General features: G+C 57.3%; 2 protein-coding genes across 3 annotated transcripts in view; one reads left to right on the top strand and one right to left on the bottom strand.

The window, feature by feature from the left end:
• The window catches only part of CORO7 (coronin 7), a 173,961-nt gene that overhangs the window by 107,507 nt on the left and 39,285 nt on the right, over positions 1-27,169 (top strand). The gene's annotated exons all lie outside the window — the stretch shown is intronic.
• Positions 484-25,354, bottom strand: VASN (vasorin). Its single transcript, XM_038418796.2, has 2 exons — positions 25,171-25,354; positions 484-2,979 (listed from the first exon to the last, which is right to left on the bottom strand). The coding sequence occupies exon 2, from the start codon at positions 2,967-2,969 to the stop codon at positions 954-956; it is 2,016 nt and encodes a 671-aa protein (XP_038274724.1). The 5' UTR covers positions 2,970-2,979; positions 25,171-25,354; the 3' UTR covers positions 484-953.

The raw sequence follows: 27,169 nt of genomic DNA, 5'->3' as shown, positions 1-27,169 counted from the left end.
AGTTCTCCAAGAGCTTAATTTTTTCCTCCTAATTACACTGTGAGAACCAATTTTTTGCACAATGAAAACTCAACACATGGCCCCCCCAGCCATCACCACTGCTCTCCCCATGATAACCGGACTCCTGCTAATCATCTCCCATGGGTGGATGGGAAGCTGTAATTCCTCCCAAGGACACTAGACCCCTCCTCAAAGCTGGAGTGGTAACTCGGCGTTCCCACTTCTCAGTGGTGTAGGGAGACGCTGATGTGTCGGTCTGTGCCTATGTCCTTAGCATCCCTCACAAGCTGGACACAGCTAACACTGTACAAAAGATTTTATTTTTGTACAAAAAGCATCCTCCTTCATCTATTTTACAAAACAAAAGGACACAGATCTGCATTAGAAAAGAGCTTTCCCAGAATAAATGGGAAATAACCATGTATAAATATTCTCTAAAAGTTCTTAAAGCTTTAATTCCTGGGTGTTTTTTTCCTTCAACGCACTGGGGGAGTAAGTCCAAGAGTCCCTGCACTTCTGTCTGTGTGTGTTGGGTTTTTTCTTCCTTTATTGCTTTTCAGGTAGAACTACTGATGAGTCTGTTATCCTGGGCAGCACTTAGCTAAAGGAGCTTTTGTTACCAGCACACTGAGGCCTCTTAACTAAGTCACATATCTTTCTCTGTAGTGGTGGCTAAAAAAACCTTCTCTCTACACACATAGCAGGGCAGCCAGGGAAATGCAGGCACTTAGTCATGTGCTGAACAGATAAATTACAGTGTCTACTTCCTAAGTGTATAAGCCTCTAGGAAAATTGCACATTATGTGGGGTTTTGTCTTAATTTAAGTTAACCCTTCAATGTCTCTTGTCCCATTAGGAACATGCCCTGGGTTCTAACAATGGTCAGCCCATATCCTGTCCATCTAGGCTCTGGAACTTGTGAATGGCAACTCTCTCACAATCTCTCTTTTGGTCTAGAAATAGGACGGCTTGACCGCTGGGGTGTTGTTGTTACTGGAGTAGCGTTGGTGCATCAGGGGGACCTCGCATTCTAAGCCGTTTGGCACCGCCACGTTCTCTGGCAGCTTTTGACTGTGGGTTGCTAAGTCTCTGTTTTCCAGACACGTTTTCACCCCTTCCAGCTCCAGGGGGCTGGAATCCACCCTGGCATTGGCATGTGCCTTAGCCCGTCGGTGCCGGAGATAGTACGTGACTGCTGTCACAGCAATCACCAGCAGCAGTACAGCAGCCAGCGCTGGCACGATCATGAGCGTCAGGTTGCTGTCTTTGCTCTGGGTGACAGGCAGGTGCTGCTGGTGAGTCCCCTGCACAGCAGTGTGGGCCTCGATGCAGAACTCCCCTTCAGAGGGCTTCTCCCCCAGCGGCCCGGTGCAGAGGCGGTAGGTGGAGTTCGGTCTCAGTGCGCGCACGGTGTATTCGGAGAGTGACGTTGGCAGGCTGAGCGTGACTGGCCGCTTGTCAGGCCCAGACAGGTTACGATAGGTCAGGCGGATGCCCTTCAGCTGATCTTTGGCCTGTTGATAATTTTTTAAGTCCACTGTCAGTGAAGTGCTGCTGACCTGCTTAATGCTGATTTGCTTGCTCTGCGTGGGCGCCTGGGTGATGGGGGGCAGGGTTGTTCTCTGGATCTCGGCCTCGCAGTACAAGCCCGAGAAGCCGTCGGGGCACTGGCACTCCAGGTGGTTGTGCGCGTCTAGCTGGCAGATGCCCCCGTTTAAGCACGTCCGGGGAGGGCAGATCTGCATCTCGGGGCTAGTCGGCCCCTGCGCAACTGTGTGTGGCGCACGAGTAGAGCTGTCCTGCCGGGGCGCAGGCTCCCGAGTGGGAGCAGCGAGGCTGGGCTCCAGCGCAGAGTGCCCGCTGCTGGTGAGGAGCATGGCCAGCTGCGGGGAGGTGGTTCTCAGGGTGGGGGTAGGGGTGGGGGTGGCAGGACAGCCGAAGTCTGAGTATTCCAGGTGCTGGAGGAGCTTAGCAGCGTTCTTGGGGGGGAAGTGGCACCTTGTCTCCTCAGACCTCCTGAGCATGACATGACTGGTGTGCAGCCAGCGCCCAAACCAGCTCAGCTGGCAGAGGCAGTTGAATGGATTCTCAGCCGCGGTGATGGCCCGGAGCCTGGGGAAGACGCTGAAGAAGTCCTGGGGGATGGTGTTTAGGTTGAGATTGCTGATGTCTAGCTCTTGGAGGTTAGGCAGCTCCCCGAAATCCTCTGCCTGCAGCTGAGCAATTTGGGCGTTCCCAGCCAGGCTGAGCCTGGTGAGGCCCCGGAGCCGCCGGAGTACCTCCGGGACTCTGCCCAGCGAGTTGTCTGAGACGTCCAGCTCGTGGAGATTGTTCAAGTTCTGAAAAAGCTCCTCATCCAAGCTGCTCAGCCCCAGCCCAGCGATCTTGAGAGACTCTATGTTCACCATGTGAAAGGCACCAGCTTCGATGGTGGCAATGCCGTTGCGGCTTATGTCCAGCAGCAGGAGCTTGGGAAGGTTCAGCGGAGGAACCGAACGCAGCTGGTTGTTCTGGAGCTTTAGTTCCAGCAGGTTCTCCAGCGTGTCCAAGGCGGCTGGGTGGATGCGCTGGATTCGGTTCCGGTCCAGGTAGAGGCGTTCCAGCAGGCGCAGCCCATGGAAGGTTTCGTTGGTGATCTCGCGCAGCTGGTTGGATGACAGATCCAAGTTGACAAGGTTGGTGAGGGGCTGGAAGACATTCCTCTGGAGGCTGGAAATCTTGTTCTGGGAGAGGTCCAGCTGCTGCAGTGCCGGGAGGCCCCGGAAGCTGTCATCATGGAGCGAGGTGATGCCGTTCTCGAAGGCGTACAGGTAGGCCGTGTCCAGCGGCAGGCCGCTTGGGACGGTGTGGCTCCTCCGGGCCGTGCAGAACACAACCTGTGGCTGGTTGCACTGGCAGCCTGAGGGACAGCCCTGAACCCAGGCTGCAGGGGGCAGAAGCAGCAGCGTCCACAGGATCAGGTGGTCCATGCTGGACTCTCTGTAGAGGGAAAAAGCAGAGAAATGTTACCTGTCAGATGACATTGGGGTTTGGGAATGAAGTGTCTGATCCCATTGCATTTCTTCTGACATGTCTGTCAGGTTACAGCCTGTCTCCATACCCCAGGGGGTTATTTGGGAAGGGGGAAGGGTGGGAAAGGTGGGGCAGAGAGCTACTCACGGGGTCATGATAGTGTGCCATGCAATAGCAAACCCCTGAGAAATCTTGGGGAGGGGGCTAGTCATATCGCTGATGGGTTTAGAAAGTAAAGCCTGAGAACTTGGATATGGATTTCAACCCCCCCACCCCCATTCGTGGACCCAAACACCCTCAAACGTCAAGGTCCTTGTAGCATCATTCCAGTGCCCCATGGGCAGCAGCTTGAGCCCTGCTGGGGGAGCAGGTTCTTCTGGGGAGCCCAGCCTGCAGGAGGAAACGCTCCCGCTGCAGCTGGCATGACATGCTGGATTTCCACCCCGCGGGTCAGTTACTGCAAAGGGCTAATGTAGAAAGGCTTTGGCTGGGTTTCTCATTGCTGATAAGCAACCTGTTTTGGACTGGTGAAGCCAAGATGAGCTGGGCAGCCTCCAGGGCCGCTGGCTCTGGGGTGTTAACGGGGGCAGTGCTGGGCTCCCCTTCCTCCCTGCACCCCACTTTCCTTTAGCCCAGCGAGGATGATTCTGATGAAGCCTGACTTGGAGGGATGGGGGCATACAAATGTGAGGAAGATGGGCAGCTAGGGAGCCGTTCCCTACAGGGATCCAGACTCTCTTCTTACAGCAACTTCATCCGGTTTCCATGCCTCGAGCTGCTGCATTTACTGGCCGTCAGACGAGGCCGGATTTCTGCAATTCCAGCTAGTTTACCAGTTCCTCGCCTCTGCGCTTGGGCCAGAGAGAGCCAGCCTGCTGTTAGCAGGGGATCATGCACTGCTGCAGCTACATCTAGACCAGGCCATCGGTACGGCCGGGACTTCTGCCAGGCGGAGGGTGCCCAGGCACTTAGACCATCCCCCTCCTTTCTCATGTGGGCTCCGTGGCCCATGGCCGGGAAGCTGACCTGCCAGGGCTCCTTGTGACAAGCCCACTGCAGGTGAAGCGTCGCGCAGCCTTGCAGGATCAAAGGGTCCCAATGGTGCACGGGCCCCGTACAGCAGGGAGCATGGGAGCTATTGAGTGCCATCGGCAGCTCCCAGCTGAGCAGGGGCTTTGCATGTCTGACCACAGCCCCCATACTGGGACCCCTGCTGCGTTGCATCACTTTTCCCGAGCTATTACTCATCCCTTCCTGGTCTCTGAATTCCCTTAGCAACCCCGCTCTCTGGACGATACTCGCCGGCTTGGTCTGGCCACCAGCACCCACCGTCTAACTTCCCTTCCCTCCCCAGCTCCGGCTAGCATGCAGGGATCCAGCATTGGGCTCTCAAGGCCAGGCCAGGGGTGACATGCTCCCAGCGCGCAGTGTTTGAAACCAGCTGCCTGGAGCAGTGCCGGCTGGCTGGGGACAGAACCTCGTTCTGCCCCTTGGAGACCTTGGCAGGATGAGGAAGCTCCCCTGACAGCCTGCAGTGCGGAGCTGCATAGGGTCTGGCCAGCCTGTGCTGGAGCGTGCCTGCCATGTGCCAGCACACACGACCAGCCCCCCATCCATCCCTGGGGCCTCTGAGACTGTGTCCTTTGACCCCTGCACAGCTGAGAGGTTCCCGCCTGACAGCAGTGCTTTGCTCCCACTGGTGGATGGGAACACACACTGCGTGGGGGGACAAGGCCCCCTTCCATCCTCCCACTCAGCTGCCCTGCCTCAGCATCCCCCAGTGCGCAATGTCCTTGCATCCCAAGGGGCTTCCAGGCAGTCCGTGGGGGCGGCGCAGTGGGAGCTGGGTCACTGGCCCAGCAGCTCAGTACAGTGGGGTGGATTTCTTGGCTCTCCGTACTGAGGCTTGATTTGCAAAGCAACTGCGAAGATGCGGCAGGACAGTCTCTCCTCCCCACGTGCATTTCACCACAGCCCCCGTGCGAGATCAGTGGGGGAGAGTCCTGCCTGATACCTTGCGTGCACGGTACTGTTCTCCTCCTCACTAGCAGCCAACACGAGCCTCACCCATGGAGTGGGCGCTCGGCCCGGGCAGTCTGACCCGCTGGCTGCTTTAGTGTCCCTGCCTGAAAAAACCTAGGATCCATTTCCGTGCCACAGTGCACCGACATCGTCTGGGGCGGGGAAGGGTCACTGCTCCTCATACTCTTCCCCCCGTACTCCCTATGCGTCACCTGAATAGTCACCGTCCCTGGCCCTGCTCCCTTCCAATCCCTGGCACCAGCCTCTCCTCAGCTCCCTCTTGCTGCTAACAGCACACCCCTGCTTTTGGCAACTTCCTAGCAGCGTCATCCATCCCACCATGGCTCGGACAGGGCCTGGCTCCTGGTGGTACTTGGCTGGCCCATCTCGGTGTTACTCAAAGCTTGGGCTCCCTCGCAGGGTAGCTGTGGGAGAGGGAACATTTCATCCCAGTGACTCACATCCTCCAGCGCTCTCTTCCCTGGCTGCCTGGGGTTCTGCTCAGCAGGCCAAGCTCCGGGCACTGGGGACCACAGCAAGAGCCCTGCTTTAGACTGTGGAGCGACTGGAGCTCTGGGCTTGACCTCCCGGCCTGGCACATGTCAAATCCTCCCAATGGGCAATGCCCACAAGTGCCAGCCATTGCTGGCCCCCTGGCACACCAGCTCTGGTCGCTGCTGGAACATGCCAATGGGGGACAGAAGCTCCAGAGCACTTGCCCCAGCTTCATGGCCTCCTGCTTTCCCCTTTGCTGCCATCGCCTGAAGTCTGCTGCCTTCGCCCTGCAAACAGATCCTCTTGGAATAGCCAACAAAGGCTCTGCCTATCCCTTGGACACTATGCTGGGCATAGCCTGGCACTAGCATGGACAAGCACTGGAAGGGTCAAGGGCCACCAGTGGCCAGGACCCCTTCACAGCTGTCTGAAATACAATGTGCAGGTCATGCCATCTTGACTCTGACACACCCAGCCCAGCCACGGGGGAAAGGGGAAGCCCCCAAGCTCCCTGCCTACATGCATGGGTTGGGGGGGAGGAAATTCCAGCCCTTTGCATATCAGCAAGAGTCACCACAGACCATCTAGTCCCCTAGATCCTCTGAGATGGGGCTGCAGGGCCAGGAGCTGCCCCCTCACCCCTCCCCTGGCTGCCAGAAGGCAAGTCACCCAAAGAGCAGCTGCTTTGAGCCCTGTCCCTGAACGCCCGTCACTCCAGCCAAGAAATCACCCCAGAGGAGAGTGGCCTGAGCACTACTGCTGGGCATGGTAGCCACTTCCCATGAGCAGGGCACAGCTTGTGCTCAGGAAGGGAGCTGCTTCCCCTGCCTCATTGCTTCTGAAAACGCTTTAATCACCTGCTGGCTGTCCCTGGGCGCCCTGGCAGCTGCTTTCTGAATGTCCACCTTTTCTTCCCTCCCTCTCCGACATGGAGTGGAGCTGGTCACACAACTCCCTTGGAAAGAGAGTGATGCCCATGCAAGAGCCCAAGCGTTTGGGACAGCCTAGAGAGCTGACCCATTTCCCCCTCCTCCCAGATCTGTCCCCCCCCCGGGGGAAGCTGCTGTCAGATGTCCAGCGTAGATCGGGGGAGCACCACAGACCTTGACTTTGCCTCTGTCCTAGTGACTGGGCTGGCTGCTGTGGAACCAGGGGGCAGCAGAAGTGTTACAGGGATTTAGAGAAGTTACAGGGGAAGTAGTGACTGCAGGATCCATTCCCTCCCCCAACTCACTGGGGCATTTCTGACTGATTTTTTTACTGTTTCCAAAATTATTTCTGGGCCCACCGAATGGCATCACATTAGGGGATGCCAAGAGCTCTTCCTGCTGGGAATACTTGACCAGGTGCCATCCCTGCGTGCATGCAATGCACCCCTGTTTAGCCACAGGGGAGCCAGGCGTTCCTTAAGCCAGTGCCTTTGAGTTTGGCTCTTTCCAGCTAGAGCTCTCTATTGCAGCCAGGAGGGCACTCGCCACAACACCTGTGCCATGCCCACGCTCAAACGAGTGCCTACTTGTCCCCTAGGCAAATGTATTGCTTCTGAAGTGACTACCCCAGCTAGGGTCAGGCATCGTGCAAACAGCCACTGTCCAGTGCCCCACCCACACAGCTCTGCCACTGACTCTGGAGCCAGGGACCATGCAACGGTGGCCTGAACTAAGCGTGTTCCCCCTCGGGACCGTGATGAGAAACCACTGGACTCTTGCCTTTTGACCCGACTATGGTGAAGTGGCAGTCGGCTGATGGCACCGAACTCCTCCATGCCTCGCCATCCCCCTCAGCCCCTTGCCACAATTCCTCTGCTTGGGCTCCTTGGATGTTGTTATAGGGGGAAGAACACAGCAGGGCACTCTCCGGCGAGTAATGCACTGCCCCCCCCCCGATTGCTGTGAGGGCCAGGGGGCTTGGCTGATCTCACGCTGTTCATTTGCCCCCCTTCCTCCGCCTCCCCCCCGGAGTGGAGAATAATTGTCCAAAGCCTCTTGCTGTGCATTGCCCAGAGAGAGTCCTGCCCATGGCTCACCAAGAGCCCGATTGTCAGCCTACCCCGGGCATCCCAGAACTCCCTCTTGCTCCATGCTCCTGCCTTATACTGGGCAGGGGCCAGCAAGAACTCGTGACTTGACCTCACCACTCACCCCCCACACCTCTTGGCACCGTTTTCAGCCCAGCGCTTGGAACAACTGCTGGAAGCACCAGTCACTGCTGGATTCCTTCCACCCAGAGTCCTGGCAAGGCAGCTCTGAAATCCAGCCATGCCTTAAGTCATTGCTTTGGGTGGGAGCATCCAAAGGCAGTTGGGATGCAGGGAACATCCCTGGGCTTTAAGATGAAGCACAGAGTCTCTGCTGGATTTAACCATATGAAGTCCTGGAGAATGGGCTGAGGGGCTGGGTCCTGCCCATTACACTGGGCACCAGCTCTGTACAGAGCCGCATGATACAGCGGCTGACTCTCTGTGGTAACAGCAGCAGATTGCTGAGCTGGAGAGGCAGGAAAGCAACTCCTTAGCGAGTCTCTTGCATTTGTCCAGCAGGCAGCATGAGACTGAGGAGCAAGGAACACTGCGGCGACTTGGGGGTGAGCTAAACGCTAGCTCGAGTTGAGCACTGTGCATACACGGAGGCTTGCGCCAGAGTCTTTAAGGAGGCTGATGGCGTTGCTGAGAATGCTGCGAGGTATCTGCCGTTACTTGCTGTTTACACGCCAGTAGCACCCACCCTATACTAAGCATAGGGCACCCCCCAGTCCCTCTGCCCCATGACACTCAGGTTATTCCTCTCAGCTCCCATCAGCTAGGGGTTAGGACCCTGGCCTGTGGCTCCAAGCTGAATAGCTCAGGAAGGCTGGAGGCATTTGCCAAGCTGTCATCGCTTGGTTATTATTGCAATGAGATTTATTTTCAAGAACACAAGCAGCCTCCGCAGGAGCTGCACTTCCAGACCCTCTGGGGACCCTTCCTGGCCAGCCTGCAAATTCAGATTCTTCTCATGGGGGTGAGAGCTGGGGGGGGTCAGGGGGAGTGAGTCTTTGTAACTGGTTGCTGTGATTGGCCTCCCTGGTATCCTACTCTTGGTAAGGGCACGCATGGTCCCCTCTCGCTGTATGTGGCACTGCTCCCCCCTGTGGGCCCAGCTGCCCATTCCCTGCCCCTGAGGCAGATGTTCCATTGCCTATGGCCCCCAGGGAGAAAATGCAGATTGGTGGAGGAATGGTGACCGGCTCCAAGCACATGGTTTGGCTTTGCAGGGGACAGCTCTGGAGCAATCTGACCCCCTGCCAACTGTTCCCTGTGGGGAGGCCATGGAGGGGGGAGGAACACTGAGCTGCCCCTGTTTAGCCATCCTGGCCCAGGACATGGCCCATGGCAAGCCAGAGGCCTGGAGGGAGGGTACAGCCCCCCCCAGGGAGCCAGTGTGCACCAAAGCACAACGGGCCACTGGGATCACAGGGGCTGCTTGGTTCTCAGCCTGTCTGTCAATCCTTTTAATAAGAGGAGTAATTACCAATGGGGTGGTGGGGGTGAGGGAATCTTTGTAAATATCAGCAGAGCTGGCATGGGCCAGACAGGCTCCAGCCAGGTAATAAATTGTGGAATGTGCAGCTGGGCTGGGGGAGGGGGGCTGTGGTTTGCAGTCCGGACAGCCCAAAGAGCTTAGCAGAGGGCTACAGGGCACCAGGCCAGCTCATGGCAAGGCCAGACCATGGAGAGGAAGAGGCAGGTGGCAGGGAAAACTCTGCTGCACAGAGAGGGGAGATCAAGCTCCCCTCTGCATCCCACAGATAAGGAAAGGAGGCAGCTAGCAGGAAAAGCTCCAGGGAGGCTGGGGGGGGGGCTGAGCTGTTCCTTTGGCCAGGCCCCAGGGATTCTCTGGCCTGTCTCTGCCCTCCCACTTCCCCATGCTCTTTTACCTGCTGAGGCCTCCCATGGCCTGGAGGCTGTGGATAATAGGAGCCAGCTGTGGCCAAAGGAGGCACTGCCAGACCAGGTTAGAAGTGGAGGGTCCTGTTGCATTATCTCTGGCAGGGGAGAGGAATGGGTCTGCCTTGGTGTCCCTTCCTCCCTGGGAATCAGCACTTGGCCTTCCCCCAACAGCCTGTTACAGAGCAGGGGGGCCCTGCCAGACATGGGACTGACCCCTGCTGCCACTTCTCTCCACACACCCCCCTCCCCAGAGACCAGCCCTGCCTCCCCCCAGCCACGCTCCCTGCTAGCCAAAGTGCAGAGTTCCTCTGACCCACAGCTGTGAGCACAGCCCCTCCTTATGCCAGGCATCTGCTCTCGGCCTGACCCAGCAGCACACAAGTGGCCATTGCCAGCTGCAGCAGAGCACACCCAGCCTACAGCCTCACCAGGGTCACTGTCTCAAATCCTGGGGGAGTCTGTGGCCTTGGTATGGAGACAAACCACTGGCAGAGCACAAGTGGCACTGCTCTGGCTGGGGGTTACCGAGAGCTGATAAAGATGGTCCCCACTGCCTCTTCAGTCACCTTTCTGCTGCAGGCACTAGGGATTTGCTTTGTACAGCGCTCTGGGCAGGAGCAGACCCTTAGTTCCCATGGGCAGGGAAGGGAGCAGGATCATCGTATGGGGCAGACAGCACTGGCAGGATAAAAGCGAGGGGCCTCAGGGTGGAAGGGGCTGTGAAGCAGCCACTGCAGAAAGGGGCAGAGTGGGGGGCTGTAAGGGATGGGAAAGGCTGTCTGAACTGCCCCCCAATCTCCATGTCCTGCTCCCCAGCTGTACTCTGCACTCCCTACAGGGGCAACTCCTGACAGGCAGGGAAGGCAGCACTCTGTCTTGAGCCTGCCAGCTAAGGGGCTGTGTGGCCCATGGCATGGCTGTGACTGGCCCAATTCACCACAGCTGCAGGCTTTAGGCCCTGGACAGGCAGCCTGCTGTGCAGGGCAAAAGCTCACTCCTGGCACTTGGCTGGAATTTTAAACCCCTCTGTCATGGCTATGGGTGGCATCTGTTCCCAAGATGTGAGGACTTGAAGCAAAGAGGAATCCAGCACTTCCCTCCTGCTTCAGCTAAAGCCAGCCTGGGTGGAGCACCAAACCCCAGCACCTGGGTCCCCCCTGTGAGGTAGGGAGTGCCCCCAAAGCATGGCTCCTATTAAAGGAAATCTTATCCCCTCAGCACCAGGCAAGGGTTGTGGCTTCAGGGACAGGACTATCCTGCTCCACTGCCATTTGACACTCGCTCACTTGGCACAGCTGGTCCGTAGAGCAACTCCTGCCTGCAGCTAGGCTGGGCACTGCATCACAGGGCATAACCTGTCACCCTGGTGGCATCGAGGTGGATGAGCTTGCATGAGACATCAGGCCTGGCTGCGGGGATGCCTGGCCAGGAAGCACCAGGCTCAGAGGAGGGTGCTGTTCCCCCCCCCGCCCCCCCCAAGTGACCTGACCAGTAGGTTAGTGTTTAACCCAGGATAATGAGTAACAAGGCACATATTTACCTCAGGGCAAAGCCCTCTGTGTCACACAGCACAACCCGCCTCTGAGCCACAAGCAGCAATGACAGCACTGCCTGTGGCTCTTGCTGGGACACTGCTTGCTTTGGGCTGGCCTAGTAGCTGACACTGTGGGGATGGCCTAGTAGCAGGGATCAGGAGCCCTCCCGGCTCCTGGGCCTTCTTGGGCCTCCATTCCCTCACTCTGTAAAACAGGGATAATGTGGCTTTCCTGCATAGCCCAGTAATGCTTGTCAAGTGCTTGGAGATCCCTGGGCAGCTGGCACTGGAGAAGGGTGGAGCACTGGGCAGCTGAACCAGCCCAGCCGAGGAAAGCTCAGACCACAAACCTGCAGCGCAGCTGGGGCGAGCGCGGAGAACCAGGGCTGTACCTGCAGCAGAGGGGCCAGGGTGGACGAGGCTTGGGGGGGGACTTTCCTCCACAACAGCTGTGGGTGCTAGTCCAGACCAAGGAGCCCTTGGGGCTCAGGGCCCCTTCACACAGTCAGGGTCTGTGGGGGGCTCTCCCCTAGCATGTACCCCCTGGTCCTGCTGCCAGGAGATAGGGCAGCTCAGTGTGGCTCTGGCTCTCTGCAGGGAAGCTGCACTATGCCCAGCCCTGGGGAAGTGGGGGGGAAAATGAGAGTGGCAGGGGGTAGCCCTGTCTGAGCGGCACTGGTTCAGCCCAAGGGTGCTCCCAGCAAATGCTCGCTTGCCCAGTGAGGGCTGCAGGCAGTCGAGTACTCTTGAGAAGCACATAGAGGCCTGGCAGGGCACCAGAGTGGGCCTGCTGCCAGCGCTGGGGTGGGAGTCAGTTTTGAAATGCCAGGGTCAGGTTTCGCTGACGTGTCTGGCACTGCAGCCAAGCTGCTGACTAAACTGCTGTCCCTTTAATTGTGTGGGCATTTCTTCCCCACACTGCCAGGTCAGGACCAGGCTGCTGGGTGGCTTTGCTCCACCCATGCTTAATTGTGGACTGAAACTCCCTGCCACAAGCCCGCCCACACCCTGAGGGCCAGATCCCTAACTGCACTTCCGTGTGATGAGTCCCTGCCTCACCCTGCCCTTCAAATGCAACCTGGCAAAAGCTAAGTCAGTGGCTAGCACTAGGGCCCCTCCCTCCTTTACGTGGTCACCTGAATGGGGTCATCTGTTCCCCCTCAGCCTCCTGCATCCCCCTTAGCTGTCTCCTCTCACCTCCAGCCCAGCTCTAGCACTGAACAGCTGACCAGGTGCATGGTGCTGGCCATGGGCTGCTGCTAGAAGCAAGGCCCTGGGCTAGTGAGGCAGCAGGGCCCAGCCTGCGCTCCCCCTCACAGGGCCATGGCTGAGAGAACTAGACAGCCAGGGATCCTGGGCATAGCTCCAGTGGGCTCAGTGATACTCCATCACACAGTGTTCACTAAGTGGAAATGCCAGACCCTGAGGGGTTAACCATATCCCAGAGAAAGTTTGCCGGCTTAGCACTGCTCAGACAGGCTTACACCTAATAAACAGGGGAGACAGGAAAAGGGGGGCCCAGCCAGGAGCCAAACAGGATGGAGACAAAGCCCCGCTTTTCTGGGAGGCACTAAGCTGCTAGTGCTGGCAGCACGCTTGCTTTGCCATGGGCCCAAGTGAATGCAGCCGGAGCACTAAATCCAGCCCAACCTCTGTTCTACTGGCCACACTCCCATCCCATGGGCCTGCAGCACAGAGGCTTGCTGGATCATTCATATTTTCCAGCTGCGTGCAGAGCTGGGCCCAGGCAGCCCAGTTCCCTGCCAGCCTGCCTGTGTGGGGGTGTTTACTTGGTGATGGGACTGACCAGGAGGGCTGTACTGAATTCACTTGCCTTTGAGACAGAGCCCAGCTGCCCCAACACGAGCTCCCTGCCTCCACTGGCCCTGCCTGCTGTACTCCTCCACTGCCCACAGGCTCAGAGCAACAGCCCTGGCAACTGAGTGGGGTGGGACCAGCCTCCAGATCCCCTCCCTGCAGCTCCTGTGTGCCCTGGCCAGCGCTAAGGGATGCTAGAGAGAAGCCTTGCCCCACGGTGCAGGCACAAGGAGGCACTGGGGGACAATAAAAGGCAGAAAACAAGGGGTTTTTTTTTGTTTTTGTTTTTTTTAAAAGACTGAAGGGTGAACCTGGGGAACTCCCTGCCGCAGACTGTTATTTGTGGATACATATGCAAGTGGGGTAGGCAGTGATGCCAGCTTGGAAAAAACTCCAGGCCTCCCCATCCTCATGCTTCCAGCTATAAATTGACTGCCACTGGGGTCAGGAAGGGGTTGCTGTCTTAGTGCTCTGTGGCACTCAGATTTTCTCTCTAGGCAGCCCAGGGAGGGGCACACCCTCCCAGCCAGCCCCATGCAGGTCTCCCCATTCCCCCAGAGCAGCAGACTGTTCCTAGGGCTGCCTTCTCTTGGGCACTTGGACAGTTGGGGGCAGCTTTAATCTTCTCTGAGGGCTTCCTAGCAGCCCTACTGAACGGAGACTGCCTTGACTCTGTCCAGGGGGCTACATTCTCTGGGCCTGCTCCCCTTCCTGTCCCTGTGACTGTGCTGGCCATCTGTACGCCCCCAGGGCCTGAAGCTCTCAGGCAACTGCAGCCCCCACCAGCCCTCCTGGCATGGGTGGGCCCTTTGCCTGGGTTTACAGATTGGGGTAAAGCAGGGCTGAATCTGGCCCTAAGGTTCACCTGTCTCCCTCCAGTCTTGTTGCCTAGGCAGCCTGGCATCATGCCCACACATGTAGAACAGAGCAACTCCCTGCTGCCTGGAATTGGTCCTACATTTACTGCTTTCCCCAGGGGAGCATTGTTGTGCCCTCTCCCCTGGGCACAGAGCAGCCTTCCAGTGCCTTGGGGTCAGCCTGACCTGGGGTGGCAGAGGGCTCCCTGGGGTCCCCACACTAGGGTGCTGGGTGCCCAGCCCAGAGCAGCTAGGGAGAGGTTTAGATTTCCTTTAAGGCAGCCAGCACAAGTCTGCCTCCAGCTCATCACTGCACTCAGTGCACCTTCCTGCTGGGCATTCAGCACCACAGCTGCCCTCAGCATGTGGCCTCTCCCTAGGGCTGCCATGGAATTCTGATGACCCAGCACATGTGTGTGCACATTGCTCTGTCTGTTAGCCAGGGCAGGTTTGGGGGTGCCTGGCACTCAGGGCAGAGGATAGGGAGGTCCATGAGGGCCTGGGGAAGCCACTGCACAGCCTGGTCTGGCTCACTGGCTGACCACTCTGGCTGGATTAGCCAGCCTAGCACTCCTGTCTGAAGCAGGGGAATTGTTTGTTACTAATAACATATTAGGATATTAAGAGAGAGGACTTGACAAGTCCATCTAACTTTTCATTATGTTGTTGGTTTACTTTTTGGATTTCCCAAATCAAAACCAATTAAGTTGTTGTTTTATTATTCCACAAGGGTACTAAATGCCTCGCAGAAAACACACATGTTCTGAGGTCTATGCCCAAAGAAGTTTACATTCTGAGTGAAGGACTTGACTGACAGACAAGTGTGGATATAACATACCAAAGAGAAAGGGACGTGGATTATAGCTGTATGATTATGTGGTTAGATGAGAAGCTGGATATCAGTCAACAGAGTGCCCTTGTTGCCAAGAAGGCTAACGGCATATTGGGCTGCATTAGTAGGAGCATTGTCAGCAGATCGAGGGACGTGATTATTCCCCTCTATTTGGAATTGGTGAGGCCACATCTGGATTATTGCATCCAGTTTTATGCACCCCACTACAGAAAGAATGGGGACAAATTGGAGAGAGTGGAGGACAACGAAAATGATTAGGGGGCTGGGGCACATGACTTACAAGGAGTGGCTGAGGAAACTGGGCTTATTTAGTCTGCAGAAGAGACGAGTGAGGGAGGATTTGATAGCAGCCTTCAACTACCTGAAGCGGGGTTCCACAGGGGGTGGAGCTAGGCTGTTCTCGGTAGTGGCAGATGATAGAACAAGGAGCAATGGTCTCAAGTTGCAGTGGGGGAAGTCTAGGTTGGATATTAGGAAAAACTATTTCACTAGGAGGGTGGTGAAGCACTGTAATGGGTTACTTAGGGACGTGGTGGAATCTCCATCATTAAAGGTTTTTAAGACCCAGCTTGACAAAGCCCTGGCTGGGATGATTTAGTTGGTGTTGGTCCTGCTTTGAGCAGGGGGTTGGACTAGATGATCTCCTGAGGTCTCTTCCAATCCTAATCTTCTATGATTCTATGATTCTATGGGCTGGCTAATAGGGATCCACTCCTGGATTGCCCAGAGGACTGTAGCCCCATGGCCCTGGGTACCCTCGGAGCCTGGCTGAGATGCTGAGGGAGCTGCACGGACTCTGATGTGTTGTTACCTGCCCACATGGGCCCATAAGCTGCCAGTACCTCTGGGACTGTGGGGACAAATGGAGCAGGGCTGGGTGCTGTGCCAGGCCCAAGATCCTCTGGGCAATGCCAGGGGGACAGACTGGGAGGAAGGGCACTGTGGGAGTAGCACATGCAGCCTTGGGGTGAGCCTGAGGGAAGAGCTAGAGCAAAACAGGCTGTGCAGGGCCCCCACCCCATGACTGCCCCACCACAACACCTGGGTTGGGTTTGACTGATGCAGGCTGGGAGGGGACAGAGCTCAGTTGGGGGGGGGGGGGGGAAGAAGAGGGCTCTCTGGGAGTACTGTGAGGGCAGGGACAGGGGGACTGGGCAGGGAGGCAAATCTAGAGCCCCTGGCATGCATGCTGCTCAGCCCCAGGGGTGCTGCCCCCCTGAATGGGGTAGCCAGTTCTGTCCCTTCATCCTGCTGTTGCTGTAGCATCCTGCCTGCCTAGCAGCTGCTGGATTTATGCCTCATGTTATCAGGGCCCCTAGATGGCACAGCCAAGCTGGGCCCCCTTATGCCAGGCACTGTACAAATACCAGGGCCTAAAGAATTGTGTGCAGCTCCTCACACAGCCACTCCCTCACCCCTCAGTGCCAGACCTCTGCCTCTGGCTTTAAATTAGCTCCCTACCCTCCTGTTTGAATCCAGCTGTGAGTGGAGCAGTGAGCAGCATCAGACAGCCTGGCAGGACAGACTGGTCAGCTCTACCCTTCCCATGCCACCTCCCTGTTGGTTTAACCCTTTGTGTTCAGAGGAGCAGCAGCTCACTGCCCCTCTGAACATACCTCAGCTCGGCTCCACACCTTCGCTCACCCTCTGTTCCTGTGTGGCCAGCCCCCCACCCCCAACCTCCTGCAGAGGGCTTCTAGCAATGGGAACAGCCTCCTAAAGAATGCATGCCCTCCCCACCCAGCACCCCAGCCCAATGCCACCTAAGTGCCAATACCCAGGGTCTAGGCCCCACAGTCTATGGGGGGATGCAGGGGACTGAGCTTGTGCCCCCTGGAGTGCCAGCATGTCATGGGGGGCTTGCCTCTGAGCAGCACCAGCTTCCCTGCCAGCATGCTGGAAGCCAGCAGCCCTGAGCAGCAGTGGGGCAAGTTGCCCTGTGCCCAGGGGCACCAAGGGCTTGCTGCCCTGATGGGGAGGGAACTGAATGGGGCAGAACCCCCAGGGACCCCTACCCCAAGCTAAATGGAGTCTCTCCCACTCCATGCTCAGCCCAGAGAGGCAGCAGCTAGCTCAAGTGTGCCAGCCTGGATTTCCAACACTCCTAGGGCAGGGATCTGCTGTGCCTACACATCAAAGCACAGCTGGGCCCAATTCCACCCCTCTCCCGCCACCCCAGGACAAAGGCAGTCAGATGCCACATGCAGTCCTTGACCCCATTCAAGTCCCTTGGCCACAGAAGCCCGGCAGGCAGGCAGGCTGTAATTAGTACACACAGCTGCAACCTGTAATTGGGAAGGACACTCAGTGGGCAGCCAGCCTTCCTGTGGCCAGAGAGGGAGAGATGGGCTGCTGGGCCTAGGAGAGCCATATCAGCCAGTGGAGTTTGACAGACTGAAGCATGCGGGGTCCTAGATGGCACCAAGGACTGATCCCTCCTCCGCCCTCTCCCCTCCTCCATCAGCTATCCTGGGGAGCCCTAGGAGTCTGCATCCTGACAGGGCTCCAGCCCCTTGTGCTTTTAACCATGTTTTAAGCACCTGGGATGTCAGGAGTGTGGTTCAGGCCCATCTCCAGTTTAAATCCTTGGGATTGGATTCTGCTGCCTCCTACACCAGTGTAACACCATTGGCATCACTAGGGTGACTCCTGATTTACACTGGGTGAGCAGAACACTCGCTGCCTCCCACTGGCCAGTGCATGAACTGCAAGGTAGTAAGTAAATGCAGGGCTGGAAGGGCCCTTGAGGGGTTTGCTCCAGCCCTGACACTTAGGCTTGGTCTATGCTAGCACTTTTGTCAGCAACATTTTATCATTTGGGGGCATGGGGAAAAATAAAAACCCCCCAAAAATCCCACCCTACTGCCCAACATAAGTTTCACTGAAAAGCACCTGTGCGTACAGTGCTATGTCACTGCCACCACTTGTTGGGGAAGGGGGGTAATTATGCCAGTTGGAGAGCTCTCCCTGCCAGCTAGTGGCACTACATAGGAGACCTTAAAGCAGCACAGCTGTAAGGTCTATAGTGTAGACAGCCTTAGACCAACCCCAAGAGGTGTTGGTCCAACCTGCTTTTAAAAAACCTCCAGTTATGAGGATTCCACAGCCTCCTTTGGAAGCCTGTTCCACAGCTCAGCTATCCTTTGAGTTGGACAATTTTTCCTAATATCTACCCTGAATCTCCCTTGCTGCAGACTAAGCCAATTCTGTCTTGTCCTCCCCTCAGTCAAGATGGAGAACCACCTTTTACTGTTCTCGGGTCCCCCCTGAGCCTTCTCTTCAAGACTAAGCATGTCCAGTTCTTTCAGCCTTTCCTCAGCTCATTTTCCAAACCTCTGATCATAGTTGCTTCTCTGGACAGACTTTAAAGGCCAGAAGGGACAACCATATGATCCTGACCTCCTGCACATTGCAGGCCACAGACCCTCACCCAGCCCCTCCTTTAACAGATCCCTAATCTCTGGCTGAGTTACTGAAGTCCTCACATCATGGTCTAAAGACTTCAGGTTACAGAGAATCCACCATTAACTCTACAGTAGAGCCTCAGAGTTACAAACTGACTTGTCAGCCACGCCCCTCATTTGGATCTGGAAATATGCAATCAGGCAGCAGCAAAGACAAAACAAGCAAATACTGCACAGTCCTGTGTTAAACGTAAGCTACTAAAAACAAAGGGAATGTTTAAAAAAGTTTCGGTCCTAGTTTCATTTAAATTAACATAGTTAAAAACAGCTTTTCTCTTCTGCATAGTGAAGTTTCAAAGCTGTATTAAGTCAATATACAGTTGTAAACTTTTGTAAGAACCACCAGAATGTTTTGTTCAGAGTTACCAACAACCTCCCTTCTTGAGGAGTTTGTAACCGAGGTTCTACTGTAGTTCAAGCCAGCAAGTGACCTGTTCTGCATACTGTAGAGCAGGGGTGAGCAAACTTTTTGGCCCAAGGGCAACATCTGGGTATAGAAATTGTATGGCAGGCCATGAATGCTCACCAGGCTGGGATGTGGGAAGGGGAATGGGAATGGGCTCTGGCTAGGGGTGCAGGTCTGGGGTGGGGCCAGAAATGAGTTCAGAGTGTGGGAGGGGGCTCCAGGCTGGGGATGAGGGGTTTGGGGCGCAGGAGGGTGATCAAGGCACAGGGGGTTGCTCAGGCGTGCAGGCTCCAGGCAGCACTTACCTCAAGTGGCTCCCAGAAGCAGCATCATGTCCCCCTTCTAGCTCCTATATGGAGGTACAGCCAGGCAGCTCTGTCCTGTCTGCAGGCGGTGCCCCCAGAGCTCCCATTGGCTGCGCTTCCTGGCCAATAGTAGCTGCAGGGGCGGTACTTGGGGCAGGGGCAGTGTGCAGAGCCGAGCCCCCTAGCTGCCCCTATGCATAGGAGCAGGGGGGAGGGGGAGACATGCTGCTGCTTCTGGGAGCCATGCAGAGCAGCCCTAGACCCTGTTCTCCAGCAGGAGCTTGAGGGCAGGATTAAAATGGCCCGTGGGCCATAGTTTGCCCACCCATGCTGTAAAGGAAGATGAAATCCCCCTCCCCCCAGGGACTCTGCCAATCTGACCTGGGGGAAAATTCTTCCCCAACCCCAAATATGGCAATCAGTTGGAACCTGAGCATATGGGCAAAACCCGCCAGCCAGACACTTGGGAAAGAATTCTCTACAGTAACTCAGAGCCCACCCCAGCTAGTGTCCCATCTGCGGCTGTTGGAGATATTTGCTAATGCAGTTACAGCTGGGCCATATGCTATCAGACAACTTCACCAGGCCTTCCCCTCCAAAAAGCTCAATCTTGAAATAAGTTACTTTTTTTGTCCCCACTGCTCCCCTCAGAAGGGTGTTCCAGAACTTCATTCCTCTGATGGCTAAGTCTGGTCTAATTTAAAACCTAAACTAAATGATGGCCAATTTATATCCATTTGTTCTTGTGCCAACACTGTCTCTTAAATAACTCCTCTCCCTCCCTGGTATTTATCCCTCTGGTACAATTGTTCTATAAATACATCTCCCCTCAGTCTGTTTGGCTAGGCTAAGCAAGCCAAGCTCCTTAAGTCACCTCTCATAAGGCAGGGTTGCCATTTCTCTGATCATCCTAGTAGCTCTTCTCTGCCCTGTTCCAGTTTGAATTCCTCTCTCAAACATGGGAGATCAAAACTGCACGCAGTATTCCAAATGAGGTCTCACCAGGGCCTTGTATAATGGTACTAACACTTCCCTGTCTACTGGAAATACCTTGCCTGATGCACCCCAGGACCACATTAGCTGTTTTTACAGCCGCATCACATTGGCGGCTCAGTTATCCTGTGAGCAACCAACACACCCAGGTCTCTCTCTCCCTGTCGCTTCCAACTGATTCATCCCCAGCTTATAGCAAAAGTTCGTTGTTAGTCCTTAAGTGCATGACTTCGCACTATTCAATTTCATCCCATTTCCATTACTCCAGTTTTCAAGGTCACCCAAATCTCCTTACGATATTCCAGCCCTCCTCTGTATTTCCTTTGTCTAGAAAATTGGTTCTTCTCAAAGAAAGATCAGGTTGGTCTGGCACTATCTATCCTGTGTGACAGCATGTTGTTTTCTATCCCAACTACTATTTACCTTATTGTCTTTAATTACTCTTTCAAAAGGTGTCCTTAGACTTGCATACAATTGAGGTCAAACTAACAGGCCTGGAGTTTCCCAGATCACTTTTCCTAATTCAGATGCTCTAATTGCAATTCTCCAGTCTTAGGGTATGACCAGAGTTTAAAATCCTGCCTATTGGGCTCGCACATTCACATGCCAGTGCCAGTTTCAGCCTCTCCCCAATTTGTTCTCTTCAAAGAGGTTATGAGGCCAGAGATCAGTAGTTCTCCACGCTGACCAGGGCAGGGTGCAGATAGCTAGGCAGGGCTCAAATTACGAGCACAGCCATTTGAGCCAAGGAAAGAGGGCAGCAGGAAGCCAGAGGTCTTGAAACAGAGAGCTGGCTCTGGTGCAGTGAACAAGAGCAAACCTAATGCCAGCACATCTCCAAATCAGGTCCTTCATGGGACACCCTGCTCCTGAGTTAGACACCTAGTGAAAGCTGCTGCCTGTCTCAGCTAGAGCCCCCCCCCCCCCGCCATGCTCAACCAACCAAGCCTTCCAGCCACACTATGCCCCTCACCACAGGGTTTGGCACCACAGTATCTAAGCTGAACCTTATTTCAGAAGCAGGGTATTGTTGCTGCAGGTTGGGGGAGTGGATGGTGGATTGGCTGGGAGGTGGAGCATTCCAGCTGCTCACTGCCAATGCGATGGCAGCTATGGGGCCTCTGGAGCAAGTGTGCCAGGTATGCACCTGTCCATCATGAAGGATCTCTGTAATACAGCCCTGCAACTTAATGGGACCCGGCTGAGAGCATAGGCTGGACTGGAAAACCACCTAACTCTCTCGGGCTGGGTCGGCTCTTCTCCTCCTGGGGGGTCACCTGCTCCTGCCATCCACTGCCACCCCACTATGCAGCACATACACTGGAGGGAGCATGCTGGGAAGTGATCAGTATACACAACCAGCAGGGGGCAACAGCTGGTGTGGCAGGGCAGCACTGGGTCAAGTCAGAAAACAATTCAACCCTCTTGGCCAGGCTTGAGGCTGGTTCAAGTCCAGAAGGGGTTTAAAAATTAGGTCTGAGCAGCCTTCTACTCCACAGGGAGGCTAAGGCCACCTTTGTGCTGGAGGAGAGGGGTGCAGGCAGGGGTGGGCTGTGGCTGGAAGGGTTACTTTTCCCTAGGTTCCAAGTCTCCCTTTGGGCCCAACACAGCAGGCGCTTGGCAAGCCTGAACCCATCATACACCTCAGCCATTTGCATGCGCCAGGCTGGGAGCTTGGTACCATCTCTCCTGGTAGGAAAGATGTGCTGGGCATCCTCCTGTTGCTGCGCACACGCTTATTGGCCCCTTGGACTCGCCACCCCCCCAAGCCTCACAACCAGACCTCTCAGGCCCCTGGCCTAGCCTGGCCGTGTCAGGTTGCAGGCACTGCTCTGCCTGTTGCTCCACATCCAAAGCCTTCTCTGTGGGCTAAGCAATACCCCCTGACAAGCCCACTTCAATGTGCCCTGGGAGCAGGCAGGGGGTCAGGCTTAGGCACTTAATCCCCCACCCCTTCATCCCAACCACCTTCTCCCCCACATCCCCCTTCCCGTTTAATTAAGTCTCTGAGGCAGCCCCAAAGGAATGTGCAGGCTGTTTATTGCATTCCCACCAGCCAGCAGCAGGGGCCAGGGCCTGCGTGGATCCCCCACTCCTCCAGCCTGGCTGTAGAGTAGAGAAGGGGATTTTCCGTTTCGTCTCAGCAACGCGCTGCCCATCCTTTTACTAGCCCCCCCCCCTTGCTGCCCTGCTGAAGGGCTGACCCAGGTGCTGGGAGTGACAGAAACCAGCAGGGCTGCTTTCTTGAAAGGAACGCAAGCCCATGAATGCAAGGGAGGCCTGGCTCTGACACCCAAACCCACCCACACCCTCAGCACCGTCTGACACGCGCACGCCTGGCCAGAGCGCTCCTCGCCAAGCAGCCACTAATGAGAATTCCGATCCCATGACTCCAGCTGCTTAGCTGGGCCTGAGCCTGGCAGGTTTGCTCCAGGCTGCGCTGGGGGGGAAGGAAGGGTGCTCAGCAGGTGAGCCAGAAGGAAGAAACCCCAACCCAGCCAGGGAGCGGCCCGAGTAGGGAGTTACGTCAGGCCTCAGGGTGACCCAACAGGGCGATGGAGGGTTGTGCGGACTATAAAAATAGTAATTAACCAGCTGTCATCCTCAGCACAAGAAACGCCCCACCACTACCTTGGGCAATGACTGGCCCTCACAGCAGAGAGGCCATGGGGCTCCACAAGGGGCTGCCCTCCAGGTCAAGGCCCAGGCCCACTGGCCAGGCAATGGAGGGGTGCTTCCTGTGCCACACGGTACCAGCTGTGGGTGTCGGCAGATGGGTCTGTGCTATCCTGGCTGCCTGCAGAGGGCACTGAGAGCTAGCTCAGAGTCAGGAGCCCTCTGCACACAGAGCTCCATGCAGGAGCGTGGCTGGGGGCACTGCTCTTGCGGTGACCTAATGCTTTCTTCTTGCTCCCACCCAGACCAGGCTGCCCCAAGCATCTCCCCCTAAGGGAGTGTGAGCCAGCCCCAGCGTACATCCCAGCACCACCCAGACCAAACGCTCAACAACTATGTGAAGTTCAGCCAGCTGTCAAGGGAAGGAGCCTCTTGCCTGCTGGGCACAGCCTTGTGCCACCTAAGGCTGGCATGGCCCAGCCATCCCCCATTCTAGAAGCCTGCACTTTACTAAGCACCTGGGCTGAGGGCCAGTAAAAGCCACAGGGCTGAAATGCTGGCTGACCCCAGTCCCTGGGAGCCAGCTGGTGGCCCTTCCCTGAGGGGTTAGTGCTACCCAAGCTCAGGGCTTTGGAGGGGAGGATTGTTTCGGGTGATCCTCTGCCAGTAGTTGTGCCCCAGATGGGATGAGAGAACTGGTTTGCAGTCAGCTCCTCTCCCCATTGTGTCCCAGGGACAGGCCTGCCACTGTGCTGCTCACAGCCCTGCTGACAGCCGTAGACTCCCCATGGCTGTGGAAAGCAGGGCCCCTGGCATGGTGCCACTGGCAAGGGCCTATGTGGCCAGCAGGCCATCTCTGCCACAGCCAGACAGCACAGTCTGAGCTTTGGTTTCTTTACAGATGTGTTTAGCCCTTACACTCAAGAGCATGGCTTCCCCCATGTGGGCCCAGCCCAGTGCCACCTGCAGTAGGCTGGGGTGCTTTGAGGGGATATCCTGCTGTGGGGTCTCGCAGCACTGCATTGAGATACACAATCCTAATGCCAAGGCTGCTGAGAATACTGGCTTCTTTGAGCATCCCTCCCCGCCATGTTCCCAGGACAGCCCCTCCACTCACTGCAAGGTCCTGGACCCCCTCCCAGGCAAATGTTCCTAACCCTGCATTCTGCCCCCAATGCTCCCCAGTGGCAGCTCTGTGCCCCGCTCCGGCGGAGGCAAGGGGCCTTGCTGATGGGTGGCTCCCAGGGCTGGAGGTAGGATGGCCGTCAGCAGCAAGGGAGGTGTACTCCTACCACGCCAGCTCTGCGCCGCTGGAGAGTGTCCAGCCAGGCTGCTTATTAACAGAACCTCTTTCCGGTGTCTGACACTATTTACAGAGCCTCCTGTGTCCCACTAACAAAAGAGAGAAGAAAATAAACACCGCCAGGCAGGGAGGGCTGCCCCTGCGCTGTCACACAGAGCCCAGCATCACACCACTGCGCCCAGCATCACACCACTGCGCCCAGCACTGCTACAGACTGCTCTGGAAACCACCCCCTAACACCCTCGTACAGCTGCCTCCTACAACTCAGGAGTGACAGGCCATTCTGGCTTTTCTTTCTGCTGAGACACTGTGTGTCTTCTGCATCCTGGTCACTGGGTGACCTACACTCCTGGCCACCCTTGCTGCCCACCTCCTCGTCACTTGGACTCAAATCTGCCTACACCCTGGCCTGCTCCATCTCACAGGTGCCCAGGGGGATTAAAGTGTCCAAGTGCTGGAGGGGCAGTGCATGGCTTGACCTGGCTAAGCCAAAGCTGCCAGCGAGACTTGGAATTGTTGCATTAGAGGCTGCTCCGTTCCTCACCCCAACAAGCCACTGGCCTGAGCATGGAGGGGTCCATCTGCCATGGGGGCTTTGGTCCAAAAAGGCTTGTGGAATCCACTGACACCCTCCTCCAGAGGCTGCTAGGCCAGAGCCCCAAGTCTGCCTGCTGATGCTTCAACCTCACTTGCCTCCCCAAAGGCGCCCTGGCTTCTGCCAAGGGTCCTAGCTAGCGCACAGGGGGTCTCTGCCAAGGGCCAGCGCAGCTTGTGGGGCTGGTTCCTCTGTCCCCTTGGCCAGGGCGCAACGGGGAGCGCCCAGGCCAGGGCCAGGGACTGTCTCTCACGCGGCGCTGCGGGGTTTCACGGGGCTGATTCGCTCCCCAGTTCTCCCTTCCAGTTAATAATTGGGCTGGCCACGGCTCCCCCCGCGCGAGGGGCCCGCCCCGGCTCTTCGCCGGCAGCCAGCAGATCTTATCGGGGCTCGCAGTCGATTAAGCTTTACAAGTCCCCGTAAATCCGATCGGGGGATGCGGTCGCTGCGCGGGAGGGGCTGGCCCGGCTCCCTCTTGCCATTAACGGGCGCTGTTCTGCTCCGAGTCCAGACGGGGAACGCGGCGGGAGGGGCTGGCCCCCGGCTATGGCAGTGGCCCCCCACCCCGACCACCTCACTGCCTTCGTGCCGCTGTACGGGGGGGTCCCCGCGTCCTCCCAGCCGCGGGCTGCGCCCTTCCCGCGGGTCCCCCGACGGCCCGTGCTCGGCGGGGGTTCGTCCCCCTAGGAAGGGGCCGCTCCGCATGGTGCCCTCGGGGCAGGCGGTCTATCTGTAAGCTGTGCCCACTACCTGCCTGGATCGGCAGCACCGGGGGCAGCAGGGCCGGGCCAGCTCAGCAGCTAGCCACGGTGGGCTCCGGAGCTGGCGGGCCGCGCCCCCAGCCCCAGGAATACCGGTCCCCCCGGCAGCGCACGGCCCGTGTCAGGGGCCTGGCCCCCCAACGAGCGGACCAGCTGCAGCGGCTCCCCGCCCCAGGTACCAACGGAGACAAAGGCCGGCTGGACTCACCGGGCGCGGAGCCGAGCCGCTGGGGGCTGCTGCAGGGGCCGTGCTCCGGGCGATGCAGCCTCCAGGTTGACCGATAGCGGCTGGCTAGGGAGCGGGCCCGGCTCAGGGCTGCGGGCACCGGCTGCAGCGCCTCGCGCCCCGGCCTTTGCACCGCGGCTCCGACTTGTAGCCCCAGCCGCCGCGCGCCGCCGGAGCCTTTAAGGGAAAGTGGGCGGGGCCGGGGGGCGGGGCCTCTGGGCAGCGCCTCTGGATTGGCGGCAGTGCCTCCGCGGAGGGGGGGGGGGGCTGGAGCGGTGTGTGAATGGGGCACTGCGAGCCATTGAACTAACTGTGACCCTGTGTGTGATGGAAACCTCCTCCAGCCGGGGGGCAGCACCCCTGTGGGACCCCCCCGTCCGCCCTTGCGAGCCCAAGGGGTCAGCCCCAATCTCCCTCCCGCCCCACATCCCGTTGTCAGCCCCCATCTACCCACACAAACACATACATTCAAGTGTTAGCCCCGATCTCTCACTCCCTGCCCCTGCGCCTGATCCTGGTGTTAGCCCTGATCTCCCCCTACCCTAGATTCTGTGCCAGCCCAGATCCCCCCCAGATACCGGTGTCAGCCCTGATCTCCCCCCCGCAGATCCTGCTGTCAACCCCGATCTCCTTCCCTTAGATCCCAGTGTCAGCCCTGATCTCCTCTCACCCCAGATCCCAGTGTCAGCCCCCATCTCCTGCTGCAGCCCCTGGTATCAGCCCTGATCTCCCCACCCTGGGGGTCAGCCCCTGATCCTCCCCAGGCTCGGGAGTTAGCCCCAATCTCCCCTTACCAGCCCCCAGCCCAGGTGTGTGCGGATCCACAGGGGGCAGACATGGGCTGGGGAAAGGAGATCGGGGGCTGACATCCTGGCCATGCTGCTGCCGTGCCTTGTCCAGGGTGAGCCCAGTGCAGCCAGCGTGGGGCCTGGGCTGGGGCTGGGAGCCAGAGGTCACGCAGGGAGACAGTTTGGGGACTGACACTGCTGGGGGAGCTGGTTGCAGGTACAATGGATTCTCTGGCTTTGGGCTTGTATGTGCCCCTCAGCGGCGGGCCGGGTTGTCTCAGCTCCCAGTCACACCCTTCACCTGCCTTTGAAGCCCTTTCGTAGGGGTCTCACTGTGATCACTCTGATTGGAGATGGGGACTGGAGTGCTGGGGGGGGGGGCTTTCCTGCTAGGCTGTGTGCTGCATGGCTAACAGGGGCCATGGGCCCCTTGGTGGGGGATTAGACACCTGGTAATGAAAGCTTGACCCCACTGGAGGTGATGGCACCAGTAGGGCCAGGTGTCTCCCTGGTGTGAGAGGTTTTGTACTTGTGGGATTCTGTGGGAGAGGCTGGCTGGGAGTGGGGGATCAGTGGGAGAGGAGGCCATGGGGAGGGTTGCTAGGGGACTGTAGATTTTCCCCTACGCATGGGGTGAGGGGAACAAGGGACCATTGAGGGGCTGCCCCAGGTTGGTGGTGCACAGATTTGTTCCCCGCTATTGGACATTTGGGGCCTTGGGCTCAATGAGCAGGGGGCTTCCAGCCTGTCCCATGCCCCATGCCCATGGCAGTCATGCTTGGTGCTTACCAGCCTGCTCACTGGCAGGCTGTAGAGGGAGGCCAATGGTTGGCTGGGCCTGGGACCCTGTTCACCCTGATCAGTGCCCTCTGGTGCACTATTGGCACAAGGGCTGGGGCAGCATGAGCATTTTCCTGCCATCTGCTGCTACCCCTATGTCAAGGTTCTTTCCCCACTCTGAACTCTAGGTTACAGATGTGGGGACCTGCATGAAAGACCCCCTAAGCTTATTCTTACCAGCTTAGGTTAAACGCTGCCACCACCAAACTGGTACACAAAGAACAGGGGAAGTGCCCACTTGGAAACATCTCCCCCCCAGCCAAATATCCTCCCAAGCACTACACCCACTTTCCTGGGGAAGGCTTGATAAAAATCTTCACCAATTTGCATAGATGAACATAGACCCAAACCCT

The sequence above is a fragment of the Dermochelys coriacea genome, chromosome 10, assembly GCF_009764565.3.
Source record: "Dermochelys coriacea isolate rDerCor1 chromosome 10, rDerCor1.pri.v4, whole genome shotgun sequence".
NCBI classification, from domain to species: domain Eukaryota; kingdom Metazoa; phylum Chordata; order Testudines; family Dermochelyidae; genus Dermochelys; species Dermochelys coriacea.
The sequence above is the reverse complement of the archived record's forward strand: the minus strand, read 5'-3'. Positions and strand labels throughout refer to the sequence as shown.